A 16190-nucleotide genomic window follows, 5' to 3' on the forward strand; every position below is an offset into this window, starting at 1 on the left:
GACCCCACATCCCCAGTGCACAGACTCTGGTTCCAAAAGTAAACCGGCTCCTGCTGGCTACAAGTCCCAACAAGAGGAAACGGAGACTTAGTCTGGTGTCATACATCTCAGTGGTTAGGATTTGATATTAATGCATACGTACTTACATGTTTGGTGTAACTACCACTTTGTTTTTCCTCGTGGGGCTCTGCTGGGTTGCGTAACATCCAACAGGAGCTACATTTGTAAAACTGTGACTATATTTTTCTGAGTATCACAAACCCATAATAATAATAATAAAAAAGAAACCTTATCTGAATTTAATTTAGTTGGCATGATATGATTTGGAAAGTCCAGAAGAGCCATACCATTATTGAATTTATCCCATACTTGTGTGTGTGGTGATCCGACATGAGTCCGGGCCCTGCAGCTGTCCAACCGGCTCCATTTAGAGAGATGCTAATGTGAACAGATGCATCACATCCACTTCCTTCATATCTGCAGTCTAAAGCAACACTGCCATCTTTGTTTTAGCTGGAGTCTAAACTAGAACACATTCAGACTCTACGGACAGAGCAAAACTTCCAGAGAAGGTTTTGAGCTGAAACCTTATCCTCCTGACTACCAGTAGTTCCAATTTGTCCTCTGTGGAGGACATTTGTAAATCTGAATATCTCCCACCCACTGCATACTACTAAATGGACAACTTTTGCCATCTACAGAGGACATTTAGGGCTTTTCAATGATAACAAATGTGAAGGGGTGGGGCTTTGTTACTTTACAAAGATTGGAAAATTTTAAATAAAATTGTGATAGGACAATTTTTTTTCCGATAGTCAGAATGTTTAAATTTCAGTCAATTTTAGCCCAACTGTTCTTCTCTAAGAATTTGTACAACCCCAATTCTGAAAAAGTGGATGTTGTGTAACATATAAGTAAAAAATTAATGCAATAATTTGCAAATCTCATATTTTCGCCCATATTTCATTCATTTTGAAATTAAGAAACGTAACCATGGGGGGGATAAGGTCATTTTGAATTTCATGACAGCAATGTATCTCACAAAAGTTGGGATGGGCAACCAAAAGCTGGAAAAGTAAGTTTAATAGGCAACAGGTCAGTAGGACTGGGTATGAAAAGAGCATTTTAGAAAGATTGAATCTGTCAGAGGTAAAGATGGGCAGAGGTTCACCAGTCTGTGAACAACTGCATATAAAAAAGGAAATTTGGGAAGACTTTGAAAAGTCCATCAGCTACAGTTCATAACATCATCAAAAGGTTTCAAGAATACGGTGAAATTTCTGTATGCAGAGGAAAGGACAAGACGGAAAGTCAATCTGTCACCTTCTCTGGACCAAAGCTCATTTCAAAATGAACAGAGGCGAAAAGAAAAACTGTTTTGTGGTCAGAAAAATATACATTGGAAACTGTTTTGGGGGGACCATAGACACCATGTTCTCCGTACTGAAGAGGAGAGGGACCATCTGCCGTGTCATCAGCTTGAAGTCCTAAAGTTTGCCTCTCTGATGGTATGGGGGTACATTAGTGCTTATGGCATGAACCGCTTACATATCTGGAAAGGCACCACCAATGTACAAAAGTATACAATGATATTAGAACATCTTCTTTCATCCAGCAAAAAAAGAAATCCATCAAAGGCGACATTAACGAGAATGGGACAACAGTCCCTTCAAAAATCTGGTCTCCTCCGCTTCTAGATGTTTACAGACTGCTGTTAGAAGAGATGTTTCACAGTGGGAAACATCCCAACTTTTGTGAGATGTGTTGCTTTTATAAAATTCAAAATTTAACAAATGGTTCAATTTCTTAGTTTCAGCATTTGATGTTTCCTATTATTGCATTGTTTTGTTTTTTTCGCCTTTTACAAAATGTCCCAACTTTGTCAGAATTGGAATTTCATGTTAGCCTCAAGTGTTTTAATTTCGCGCAACTGCTTTCAGCATCAGCCATAGGAAGCCCCCTTTTTGAAATGAGCAATTAGTACTTCCTACAAAACACCCATCTGAATATTTGGCTGCTTTAAATTTTTCCAATTGTGTCAAAAAACAAACAAACAAACAAACAAACAAAAAAAAACAACATTCTTCCACAGTGAGAACTCACTTGCTCTTGTTTATTTAACTTGCGTACAATGAAGCTGCATCACAAGCCTATCTCAAAAGACTGTTGCACAACATCCCTCAAATATAAAACCAAAAAAACAGATGCAAACACCTGGATGGCCTGGTTAAAGTCATGGCGGGCAGTCGTACAGCACGTGCAGTCTTANGGGGGGGTGGGGGGGTGGAGCATGTGAAAATGGGTTCTTTGGAAAAAGCACATCGTAACAGCAGCAGCCCCTCAGGCCAGGAGAGACGAATTAACTCTTCCTCTGGGGGTTTCATCGGTCTGCAAAATCCCCCCCAGGTTACATCAGCATGCAGATGGGCGAACACGTAACACATTTAAAAAAGAGAGAGCGATCACAGACACGGCAACTCATTCCTGTTTATCGGCTTCATTTTCTGAAAAAATATTGCACCAAAAAAATCTGGATATACAGACTGACGAGTACGGCAACTGTTGAGTAAAAGTCTACACAAGCAACAGATGTTTTTTTTGTTTTTTTACACTGTAAACAACAGGAAAGGTTTGCTTTGCTTCCTAAGAATCTGCCTCATTTAAGTCACCTAAAAGCAAATCTAATTTGTCTTTCGCTGAACGTGCACTTTGGGTGATGCTTGTTAGTTTTTCACTTGCTCAATTTTTTTTATTTTCTTTTTTTTTTGCTAGAAATGCTTAACTGCTTGAACATTTAAAAACAAAATAGATATTAAAGGAATAGTTCAATAAAAAAAAGGAATTCTGTGGGAAAGTTATGAACTATTTACCTGATGTAGATAGATTTTTCAGTTTGGAGAAATAAGTTTAACTCTGACTAAATTGATAAACTAATTACAGTCTTCAGTAGGGATTTAAAGTGGATCGCTGCAAACGTAAAACAACTTTGATTTAAAAACATTCACACAAACGCTGTTTCATGAACCTTTAAGTCACTGTCGGTTTGACATGACGTGATGATTTACGCAAAATTCGACACATTTTTGTACGAAAAAAAAGATTAGCAGCAGCTAGCTGTAGCACTTCCAATGAGGCCAGAGGGCACTTCCTGCAGGAACATCTACTAACTCTGCCAGAAAAGCTGTAACGCAAAACTGACATTCGTGTTAAAGTTTTAAATTAAATTAAAAAAAATTCATGAACCACTATAAAATTTTGGATTACCCATTATTGTCCAATACTGTTTTATAAACCTTTACATGGCAGCCAGTTTTCCATTACACAGTCACTGTGGCAGAAATATTATAATATTCCAGCAGAAAATGCTATAGCTAGCTGCTGCTGTCATTTGCTCTTGTAATTAACCACATAAATCCATCTAAAAATGCAAAATTGATGACAGTGTAACAGTTTAAAAAAAAGAACATTTGCATGGGCAGCTATAGGTTGAACTATCTTATAAAATTAGGACATTATTGTTCATAATTTTTCCACAGAATCCCTTTAAAAGACTTAAATTACTGCTTTAATCATCTCCACATTCCAGCCTACAGTAGATTTACTGAAGTAGGTGCTCAGCCTACACCCGTCATGTGATGGCGGGAGAAAAACAACCTTTCAAAAACTTTTATGATGGTTTGGGCCTCCTGTAACATAATCCTAATTAAGACTAAACAAATCCCAAGAAGGCAACAAAGTAAAAGGAAAAGAAAAAAACAACAACTAAAGCGCAATAAAAGGAAAAAGTCTTTTTTTATCTAGATTTCTTCATGCATCATAGAGCTTATCTGAAAAACAAAAAGTGTCATATTTTCCTTTGAAAAGGGCCATATCACTGAACGCATTGTTGTGGCAGCAATGCTGGAGTTTCGGATTTGTTTCCAAGAAACACAAACACTTTTCTCCGCCACGTCACAGATTCTGCTGTGTAAGGTGCAAACAGGCAGCGTTTGAAGCATCGCGAGGCCATTTCCTCCCAGAGGAGGTTTCTGAACGTGTTAAGCCCCTCGCAGAATATCGCGACCAGATCAGATTCCAAACTCTGCCACTGTTAAAGGGTCGAGTTCTTCTCTTCACGAGCAACGCCAAGATAATCTGACTTCACGACTGTTGTTCACGGGCTCGCCGAAGATGGAAAAGATAAATGAAAATGAAAAGCATTGTGCGTTGGAAGATGTCGCTGCTCATGATAGAATCGGTGTAATGAGCTGCATCGATGCTCAGTGTGTTGCAGGAAGAGACGGTGGACGCTGCACCAACAGAGCAAGAAAAAAAAACAACATCTGGGCAAGAAAACAATGGAAGGCATACAATGTACTTTACCTCACTCCCTTATAGCATGGCGATTAACCTCATTAAACAGACTTAAAAAAACAAAACAAAATCACATGGACTCCTGCTGAGCAGTCATTCAGAGTGCAATCAAAGGAAAAGTCGAGAAGCATGTTTGATATTGCAGCCATGGTTACTTTTATAATAAAGCAATGAGTCGTAGTGAAGTTTAAGCTGGAGCAGTGTTCGGAACAAAACGGGATGGAAGAGTCAAATAAATATACAGATACACAGAGACACGTCTTACCGATGAGCACATTAGCAACAGATTTCATAATTACCAACCAGAACAGTTAGTTTCATAATCAAACATATGTCCCAAACGAAAAAGAAAGAAAAGACTTCAAATATATAAACATGTACACACAGCAGTTGATGTCCTAAAGAGATTTTGAGCAGGCAGCTTTACTTCTAAACTTCAAATATTCTGCAGTAAAAAAAGTGCTCAAAACACACAAGTTAAATAAGAGTTCCTGCAGGAAACGACAAATGGAACACTGCTGGGAATGTCTAGATCTTCTTTTTTTCCTTTCATGAGAGTTTGTTACACCAAACATACAAAATCAATTATAAATTGCCAGACCCCCCCCCAAAAAAGTGCATATTTTGCAAAGTCCTTCCATCACAGCAATGTGACAAATTATAGTGATAATTTAAAGCCAAAGAAGAACAAACTGTAAAGACGAACATGCGGCTCTACTGACGGCAAATGGCGTGGCTTTCAGGGTTCCCTTCAAAATTCTGCAGCGTCGATGCGGGGTTCACACAGTGCAAATTAAAACACCGGCAGCAAGTTCACAGAGCCATCGCTTCATTTTCATGTGGGGAAGAAAAGAAAAGAAAAGAAAAGAAAAAAAAAAAAGTGGATCTAATGCTTGACCTCAACTTCCTCGATATTTAAAATGGACGGCTGAAATTTCTCTTTATCAAAACGACAAAACCGCAGATCATTTTCTGGAAAGCAAAAGCCCGATGCACGTGTTCCTCTGTTTTCTCTTAAAAACTGTGTCTACTGGAGCGCCTCGACACAGATCTGTTCCTCGCTAATGTCATCCATGAGCTGCCCGTCCACGGGGCTGCATGTGTCACTGTCATACACCTCTGTTCCCATCAGGGCTTCGTCCTCCAGGCTCTCTGCTTTGCCTTTAAAGCCTTGCTGCTCTGAGGGAGACATGCTCTCCACCGACTCCAGGTCCTCTATGCCTGCTCGGTAGTGGATCATCAGCAGGGTGAGGGCCTGGAGTCTCTCGCCAGACTTGGCCAGAGCCGTGCTGATTAAGGCTTTACGCCGAGCATCTGTGGTCTTCCCTTCCTCCAGTATAAGGCCATTATTGTGCTCCAGCTCCTGGTCAATTTCCTGCTGAAGTTTGTCCAGCATTAACTCGAGCTTCTGGGAGCGCTCATCCGTGGGCAGCCCCCTGTACAAGTCGCGGCCTATCTCCTTCACGGCAATGAAGACGCTGTCGTCCAAGCCACCCTCCTTCCGTGTGAGTTTAGTGCTGCCGCCGCTGCCGGCAGGCTGCTTCGATGGGCTCGCGCCACTGGTGTAGGTTTCGGTGTCGCTGCTCTCGTTGTCAGATGTGTTCGGCGTTTGCTCGGGCAAATCGGGCACCTGCCCAACAAGTCGAGTCTTTTGCGCTTGGCGGAAGTTAAGGAAGCGTGTGCTGGTATTGAGGAGATGGCGAGTTAGGCCAGTGGCCCGGTTTATGGTGGATTTGGCTTCGGGGTCGGCTCCACAGCGTTCAGTTGCTGCCACACAGAAAGGGCTTTCAGCGAGGCACTTATCCTGGCACTTCTTGTGGCAAATGTAGCTACAGTGCATACACTGAGAGGCTGCCTTGGTCCAAACCTTCTTTTTGCAGTATGCACACCAGGTGGGGTTCTGAAACTGGGTGTCCTGGAAGTTGTGGCGAGGCTCCATTGACTGCATGGTGCTGTAGGCCAAGTCGTCACTTGGAACTGAAGGGTCAGGTTCTCTTTCCCTCAGATCGTCTTCCTGGAGGCTCCCCTCCCGCTCCCTTTCTGTCAGCCCCACTGGACACTCTAACTCACCCTCAGCTAAGTAACAGAAGTTTAAGGTAACATCTCCATAGCACAGCTTCTCGTTGAAGCCCTTGTGAGTACTCAGACTGCGTAGTGCGGTGCGGCTGACATTAGCTCGTGGCTCAGGAGGCAACAACCTAAAGGTGCTCTGGTACTCAGCAGATGATGTGGCCATACATTCTAGGGCTATATGCTCCAGCTGGAGGCTGACGTGACCCAAACACAACAAACAACCATCCTTAAAGGGATCTTTGCACCACAGGGCCACATTAAGGTACTTATGGCTGCTGTCCACCTCGAACACCACTGAGGCCTTAGACCAGTGTGCCGTCTGGTTACGAAACAGGGTTCCTGTAGACTCCCAGACTGAGTGATCATCCAGACTGTCTCGTGTGCTGCAGGAGCTCTCTGAAACCTTGTCCTTAGCTTGATCAACCTTGCTGCTGGCCACAGAAGAAGAGCCGAGCACATCGTCACTAGACTCTGCTGGCTTGACAGACTGCTTTGCCTCAGGTTGTTTGATGAACATCTTCTCGGTGCCAGTCTTATCCTCGCTGCCTGCAGTGAGTGGGACTTTTTCTGGAGATTTTTCAGATGAGCTGACGGTGGTAGTTATAGTAGGAGCAGCAGAAGCAACAGTGGTTGTAACAGAATCAACAGCTTCCAAAAGACTGGTTTCGGATGATGCTGACGTCAACCTTATCTGAGGTCGTGGTGGGACTGGGGGTCGAGAGGGAGGAGGTGGAGGAGGGACACTGGGGCGTTGCAGACCCTCCCCTGGATCACCACTGGCCTTATGCGGTGAGGGTTTCGGTGATTCTTTGGGCTGGGGCTTCAGTGGTGACTGCAGACCCACAAGGTTTAATTTACGGTTGAGAATGGGTGAAATTGAACCAAGGGGTTTGGAGGCTAAGCTGGCCACTGTCCTTTTAGGGCTTTGGTTTACTGTAAGTAAGAAGTCTTCCTTAGTCTCACTTGTATTTGTGGTACTACTGCTGGGTGCACTAGCCTGGCCCGGTTGGGGGGCCACAATCAACTCCTCAAACTCAGAGTCCATGTCTTTACTGTCAGTCATATCAGTAAGGGTAGTGATAGGGGCTGGGTCTTCTTCATATCCTCCTGGCTGTGGAATAAAACCTGTTTCCTCCAGCTGCCCAAGCCCTTCCTGCTGAGTTCCAAGGCTTCCCAAAGAAGTATTTTGATGACGAACTGGTCTCTCATAAAATACCACCACCCGTTCCCCGGCCTGTTTCAACAGTTTGGGCACTTGAACTGAAGAAGTCACTTTGACACCTGTCAACAGAATAAGCACAGAGCACACATTTGAGGCCAGTAACAAGGAGCTGTTGGCTTTCTTTTAAACTTTCAACAAAATATCATACACTCTCGTGCAAGACAACATATTTGTCATTTTGAGCTGTAAAAACATTTCACACCTCCAATAGCAATGAGGCGATCGCCCTTCTGCAGGTCAGCCAAGGCTGCGGGGGAGTTAGGCGTCACGGTCTCTATGCAGATGTAGACAGGATCCCCCTCATAGGCAGGAACGTGCCTGAACGTCATCCCCACACTGCCAGATGGTCCCTTGAAAACCTCCGTCTGGTTCAAACACAACAAGAGAAAATACAACAATTAGGACTAACACTGACAGAAAAGTTATAAGCTAGGTATATCGTTGAACCTGTCTTTATCACAGTATTACAGACCATGAAAACTTACATAGATATCTTATTTTAACTATGTAACCATTACAGGTAAACCGTTTATTTTACAGTAACTTTTTAAAAAGCATTTTAAAATGTGTGATGTGCGCATAAGTATATGTGTGTGTGTGTATCACAGTGGACCCACAGAAAAGGAAATGTAGGATGAATATTAGGGCAAAATTAAGTTTAATGTTCAAGAAATGTTATGCTTGGTCACTAAATGAATGATTTTGTTTGACCCCAAAAGTAGCTTGATGTAATATCTCTCCTTGCAGTTTGCTCACATTTCAGAGGAGCTGTACTTCTGGAAACTGAGTGGCTCAAATCTTTCAGTCAAGACCACCTCAGTCAGGTACAAGTTAGGTGACTGAGGTAGCCAACAAATAAATAACAGCACATCTTTCTTTTGATTCTCCAAATGGCATTTATACAAGGAGACAGAGGCAGACATAGTAGAAATAAGCTCATGAAGGTAACACATGACAGGATAAGTTGGGCAGACATCTGTGAGTTGATTGTTTCTGGGATGTAAAGATCATTAAAAGGCAGAAGCACTTCATACTTAGAGTTACACATTATTTATATTAGATCAAGACTAAACATCCACAGTTTTAACTAAACATCCTGAACTTCGACTTGTTTGTACCGGTTCTGTACCAGTCAACTTCATGCTACAGCACAAAATTCCTGGTCCACTTCAGTCTCTTCTTGCTTTCAAGGAAAGGAGTTTTGTTGTTTTTTGGTTGCTTGTTTTTTTTGTTTGATCATTTGTTTGTTTTATTATTTATTTTTACAAAACTATAACCTATGTCTACCAGTACACCTTTACTAATTTAGTAGCATTTATTGACCAAAATAAGTATAAGAAAATGTTAACTAATGTGAGAATTGCAATGTACAACATTGAAAATTTAAAGTATATTCTTATTTTGGATGAGTGTTGTTTAGAATTTACCTATTTGGGCTTATTTTATTAAAAGTAAATAAATCTATATAAATAATCTATCAAAGAACAATAAATGCATTTATACTGTATATCTGGACAGATCATCAGATCCAGGCTGCAGCGAACAATTAGGTCAGCAGAGAAACTCATCAGGGCTGGCCTTCCCTCGATCCAGGACTTGTACAGGTCTAGGGTCAGGAAAAGGGCTGCTAACATCTCTGCTGACCCCACACATCCTGGACACAAGCTGTTCAGACTCTTACCGTCAGGCAGGAAGCTACAGAGCGCTATTAGCAAAAAACAACCACCACAGAGACAGTTTCTTCCCCCAGACTGTCTCTCTGATGAACACAACACCTTACAGACTGAGCAGTCAGCTAAACTTACATGTACACGCGGTTCCATCTCTCTTTATTCTATTTTCTCTGTGTATATATTATACTTGATGCCTGTATGCTGGGAGCGCTTGGAACTGAAGACAAATTCCTTGTTTGTGCACACAAACTTAAAGGTGATCTGATTCTCAAAGTTGTATTTCTGTGGAATAACAAAGAGCTGCAATTAAGCTCCAACCCTGACTACAGAAATAAAACAAGGTCCAAGTTCACCACAACACACCTGTTGTGAGGTGTGGGTGACCTGTTCTATGCCAGACTGGTTGTCTATCAAACAACTGGTGCTGATAGCAACACATGCATAAACAGGTGCACTTTTAAGGCAACTAGTTAATCAAATACACTCATATATAATGGGGCAAATCTGAATGAACTATTGTGCAACATGGGGTGGACATGGAGAAGTAAATCAAGGACGACGACGGTCCAGGTGTCCTGGTTTAAAAGAGAAAAGAGGTCCAACATGATGTGAGGAGACAAAGACAAATGACTGTAATTTCCCATGCTGTAATTTGTTAGAGGAAGGTAGTGATTGAGTTAGCCCTGGCCCTGAATAAGCACATGATTTATACATGTTGGCATGGCAATGTGGGGCTGCAGGTGGGGTTTAGCAGGTGGGTGCTTGACGTTGGCTTGTCTAAGGCCAAGTCCTGAACTACACTGATGGGTTATCCTAGTTTTAACAAGGCAGGCCGACCATAACTATGTGCAAAACATTGAACATTTAGAAACAGCAGCCTCCAACAACTCAGCAATCTGAACTACAGTTCTGTACTACCTTCACTTACTTCTCTAGTTCTGCAAGTACACAAAGTAAATAGAGCGTGTCAAATTGCCATGCAGATAGTCATTTCTGCAGACGACCATCTGCAAGGCATATTGTAGAGTCCAGACGACTTCATTCATTACACATTATTTTGTAGTTGCTAAACCACTGGAGCTTAGTCATCCATGTCGACACTACTGGTCTATGTTCTATCTACTGTGTTTGGATCAGCAATTATAAACAGGTCCTTAAGGTTTGAGTAAAGTGTAAGGAAATTATTTTTATGACATAGGGGTCTCTCCATAGGGACTTTGAAACAACAAAAGGTACAAGCTTTGATCTAATTTGGTCATGTTAACGCTCCTCCATCAAGAACTTAACAATATTCCAACAGTAAAAGGTCATTATGGGGCTTATAGCTCCACATCCAAAAATGACCATTATGCTCAGGTAAGCTCTGTTGGCAAACACAGTGAAGGCTGTATTCAACCGGAGACGATGCAAAATGCAGGATTATTAAGCAGGATATTGGAAATGGAGAAGACATTTATTTCCTTTTTAAATCTGATTATCCAATCCATTTAATATGGGGTGTCGCACTGAAACAGACATCGACTTTATACTTTCTGACAGTGATGGCTCACTGCTCCTGTGGCTGAGAGAAAGAAAGGGAAAGGAGGAAAAAAAAACTATTGCAGGTGCACCAAAGGAACACATGAAAAGATGAAAGACTTTACCAATACTAAATTTAGAAACTCAAACTAAAATCAACATAGAATTAATTGTTTATTTTTAATCTTTACTATATTTCTTATTGTGAGTGTTTATATATAATAGACAGTTCACAAGTGATTCCCCTACCAAAAAATGTCAAACGGTAAAACTACATAAAGCAAAACAAGTTTTAGATCAGAGGTACCAACAAAATTTGCTAAGGGGCCAGAATTTCAGCTTTTTGGTTGTTGTTCTGTTGTGTAAATATGAAGGCATTCTACTTAACTGCTGTAAAAGAATCAGGACATAGATTTTGTAGTCTCAGATACTGATCCTCGCCCCATCTGGACTAGCACCAGCTGCCATAATGAGACATGCTTCTGTGCTGCCTGTCCCCAATTATCCATCAATGAAGCTGTCTCAAATTGATTCAGTGATATTGGTGAGTTGAAACACGAGGTAAAAAACTCTGCTGCGTGTATACAGTCACTGGCATGTAAATATAGCTGCAGTAGTTTAGTAATAGCTTTGGTAATGCGTGTCTGCTCGGTTAAACGGCCATGTGCTAATTAACTCTGTGCTGAACCCGGCTGACGTAAAACAAGACCAGAGGTGAGGTCCGAGTCAACAGAACACAGATCATTGAAAAAATGAATTGATCAGATCATGAGCCAGCATTTGAGATTGGATTAAAAATCCCTTTTTTAAGCGTTTTTTTTACCATCTATCTGCACTGTGCTCCATCTTTTTGTAGAGGAGGAAGAGGAAGGTCATGGGTTCAATTTTTACATGAGTGAAATAAGTAAAATAAATCATACTTGAATGATAACACCCAGCATAAATTGGTTTAATCTTTATTTTTAGTTAAGTGTTTGCAAATAAATAACTAATCTAGGTTGAAGGATATTTAAAAAAGATGATTTGCTTTAAAGTGATCTTTTTGGTTCAATGGTATCCATCAGTTTGATTTTAAAAGAAAACATATGTATTTAAAGTGAGACGTGGGTTCATTCCCAGACTTTCCTGAGAGATGGTGGTTGTTCGGTGCTGTTCCAAAGCGCTCGGTTTAATTGTTGTGGTGGTGGTGCTTGTTCTCGGGGCTGAGCAGCAGTGACTGCGCTAACCTTGTTAACATTGACTAAAACAACAAGCTGCTCCTGGTTTTCTTGTCTCTGAGCAGAAAAGCCAAACAAAGCACGTAGCAGCCCGAACCGGCCAGATGTAAATGGAGCAATCCGACATCTATTTTAGCGAATCCAGCCACTCTTTTATCTGTGCCACCGCAGAGAACAAATGAAAGGTTAATATGTCCAAATTGCAGCTATCACTGCTTTAGAGTTCTGTCCTTTACCTTTAGGATAGAGACGCAGACTGGTCTTCCTTTGATCCCTAAAAGAAAACACTTATCATGATAAAAGACCTCTTTCATGCTTTCTTTTACTCTGACATCTAATGGGCTTCACCCACAAATAAAAGCATCCCACATGCAACTTGACCACAGTGTTAAAGTAATGCACTGTTGTCCGTGTAATTCACAGACACTAAGTTACACATCTCTGTAAAAGAACGGATAAACAGTGACATCGAAATTTTGTGAAAAATGCCCCCAGTATTTGCTCCATGCAAGAAATGTTTAGGCCAAACAAAGTGACAAAGTGGGGGTGAATCACATCTTTAGTTTATCTCCGTTTTTCATCTAATGTTGGGAAGATTTGACGCTTGAACAACTTAATTTGACTGAAACAAATAATGATTCTTATTTCTTAGAGCTTTAATCAATGGCACAAATTGCCCCACAAACTAAAAACAACTGCGCAAATTATACATCAAAATGTACGGCTTTATCGGGAATAGTGCGCTATGACTTTTGGTAGAGGTAAATTGTATGTTGTGGACAAAATTTGCAAAAAAAAGAAATCACCTTTTACATCTGTGGAATTTTGTCTAAACAGGTGAGAAACACAGCGCTGATTGGAACTCATCACAGTAGAAACATCTAAAGTTTAAGTTGGACTTCACATAACTAACCTGTTATTTTGATATCTTTTATGGTTTTTACACAATAGCAGTTCAAGGTTTTTGATTTTTTTTCTACAGAATATTTAACTTACAGTTGATGCCACATACTACTTGGTGAACTGACTAAAGTTTTCAAATCTTGTGACTTTTTCTTACTCCCACAGCTTTTTTAGTACATACACAAATCATACATCATTTGGTTGGTTCTCTTCATTACAACTGTAGATTATTACAAAGTTGATGTAATTTTTAGGCAATAGCTGCACTGATACCCTTCAAAATTTAATCATAAATTTTCAACTTTTTAGTCATGTGCTGTCTACTAGCATCTGTTAAAGACACAAGTTAAATAGTGAAAACAATAGACTCCAGCCTTCGGTCACTGCTCCGTACTGGACATCAGAGTAATATGTGAATACTGGGACCGGCGCACAGAGAGACAGTCAGCTGGAGGCTGGACGGAAACAGCGTCTCCTGTTGCTTGGCTGAACATCCCTCTGGTCTCTGTTAGGTCTGCCAGGGTGCTTGTAAGATGGAGAGGTTGGGATGAGCAAATTCTTTTTCCTGTCACTGCGCTGCTCGGTAATTTAATCTAATACCACATGTCAGATCGATTTGTGTATGGTTATAGGGTACCAGTCGCTGCAAGGCAAGTGCACAGCAATTCCCTGCCACATCCAATTAGCAGCCCCGGCAGTGATGGGGGTGGGGCTTGGCTGAGGAGTGGACTGTACGGCCAGTGGCTGCACAGGTGTTTACATGGGCAGCTAATGGACGTTCTTAAAACACGTGTCACCAATGGGTATTCACTTACAGCATGAGGTCTGCTCCAGAAAGCTCTCACTTCAAAAGCAATGTCTAATACTGCCACCAAGACTGCTAAATGCTAAAACTGAGTTATATTTGATCAGTACTGTGTTTAGGTCATGACTTTACTCTGCATCAATCACGTTAAAGCAATACGTGTTAAAGCATCTAGGATTGTTGTAAAGTAGGAATGTTCTGATCCGATTGCCAGTATTGGATTGGAGTACAATTTAGGGTATTATTCACTGGACAAAGTAGCTGCTACACTCCGCTCCCAATCTTGGTTGTTGACCTACTTTCCATGGTTTTACGTCAGCCGTACCACAGTATGGCTGCCATACGACAGTCGTAATACAGCAGCAGTTGTGACGTAACATGCCAAAAGCAGGGCAGTTCAGTAATGGACCGCCAAACAGCAGCGAGAACCAGCCTGCTGAACCATAAGCCAATTTTAATGCTAAAGTCAGAATAATAACTTTTTTTGCCATCTCTCCACCCATGTGCTGTGTCAGCTGAAGGTCAACCAATTACTTTTTTTAAATACTCTACCTTTAACCACAGTTATGAAGCTCCTCACCTTATCTCTAAGTCTAAGTCTGGCTACCTTACAGAAGAAGCTCATTTTGGTCACTTGTATCCAGGATATTTTGTCAGTCGTGATCCATAAGCAGGACAGGAACAGAATGAGAGCTTTGCCTTTTGGCCGAACTTTTTCGTTACCACAACAGACTGGAGACTGCATACACGGTCCTGATCCAGCAGTCTATCTCCCGTTCCATCCTGCCATTACTTGAACAAAACCTACTACTTCAGTACTATATTTCCATTTTCCACCATGTCTCCAGTACATTTCAATAATCAGCATTTTGGTTAATTATTCCAGTTGATTGATGCTGTCAAACAGAAGTTCAAGAGAATTGCTATTTAAAAATCTTCTTTTACATTTTCTTTACATTTCATATGACCTTAAAAATACTGTGATAATTCTTCACACCCACCATCCTCGAGCTGCAAATATTACACCGATGATTAGGCAGATACAACTGCTTCTTAACTATTCAGAGTAAAAGGACTTCATCCAACCTATTTATGTGGTTGGGGGAAATACACGGATGACTAATTCAGCAGCAGATCGCCTATCTTAATCAGAATCACTGAGTGTTGTGTTACACTTGTGTTTGTTGTGGCCCAATCTGAATTTTCAAGTTGCCTTTTTAATGATAGGAAGCAGGTTTCAAAAGCTTGAAGAATAAAAGGAGTTGCTATGGAGATGCACGAAAACAAAAAGGTGTTTCGACTAATTTGCACTTGAATGGACAGCAACAGTGGTTCGGTCGCCCACACAGTTCCTTTTTGTAGCACTGTCATTGTCCTACCGCTCAAAAATAATGATCTACCATGACCGTTACATCATCCTTGTTGATCAAATAACAAGCACATTCTCAACTAGTGGCACGTCTTCAGAAGGGGAGTAAGATGCAAATTCTAATTTGATACATTATCAAGTTGGCATTTTGGTTTCCTGTGCTTTGAGCACAGGTGCTCGCCTGTCACGCAGACATGGAGCCCATTTCTCTCTCCACTGAACCCGGCGAGTGACCGCTTGGCCACGTAGCATTTACTTATCATTTTCTGAACATTTGCACATTGTGTCAACCAATATCAGCCCGTAAGCAAACAAGTCTACAGGTGTTGATGCCATTTTTAACTCATCGTTGTTGGCCCTTTGAGCTACTATTAAAATACAAAAATTCAAAAACACTCAACGTTCTGTAAGTTTGACAGAAAAGGGATAACAAGAACACTTTACATTATTTGGTCGGACTGCAGCTCTATAAACCCTGCACAGTATAAATATGTTAGAAACTACAAATATATTTGATGGTTCCCATCACTGTAAATGACTCTGGCATAGCTGAGGAAAAACAGACGAGTCTACATCATGTCATTTTGTCTTATCCTTGTAGAGGGAAAGTCATTCGGGGTAATTTTATAAATCAGGAGCCGTATTTATCTGAGTAACTCAAAGATTACAGGGAGCTTGTTAAACCAACGTGAACTTACTGTCCAAGGCGCAGATTTAAAAAAAAAGGTCAAAACCTCAAGTAACCTGCAAATCAAATAGAAATGTTTCTTTGATGTTTTGATCATTTCTTTCAGATTTTTTGTTTGTTTGGCAAGGGTTGGGTGATATACATTTATCACAAAATCTCAAGGTATTTTTAGATAATATGAGTCACAAGGTAAAAAAAAGAACAACTCAATAGGTTTTAAATGATCAAATTATGTGTCATTCGATGGTGCATGGTTTACTACCCAATTGCACAGCTTTTATTCACCAAAAAAGTAGTGTTTTTTTATATGTCGGTGTTTAAAAAAGGTACTATGAACAATGACTACCTGCCTGTTATTGTTGACGCCAC

General features: G+C 40.9%; 1 protein-coding gene across 1 annotated transcript in view; it reads right to left on the reverse strand.

The window, feature by feature from the left end:
- Window positions 1-2695: 2695 nt before the first annotated feature.
- pdzd8 (PDZ domain containing 8) overlaps window positions 2696-16190 on the reverse strand; it is a 39637-nt gene continuing 26142 nt past the window's right edge. Inside the window, exons 4-5 of the mRNA XM_017421745.3 lie at window positions 7851-8013; window positions 2696-7707 (exon numbers count right to left, since the gene is read on the reverse strand). Coding sequence (XP_017277234.1) covers window positions 5381-7707; window positions 7851-8013 — 2490 coding nt within the window. The 3' untranslated portion in view covers window positions 2696-5380. The remainder of the gene's footprint in view (window positions 7708-7850; window positions 8014-16190) is intronic.

Source organism: Kryptolebias marmoratus, linkage group LG22, assembly GCF_001649575.2.
Source record: "Kryptolebias marmoratus isolate JLee-2015 linkage group LG22, ASM164957v2, whole genome shotgun sequence".
Taxonomy (NCBI): domain Eukaryota; kingdom Metazoa; phylum Chordata; class Actinopteri; order Cyprinodontiformes; family Rivulidae; genus Kryptolebias; species Kryptolebias marmoratus.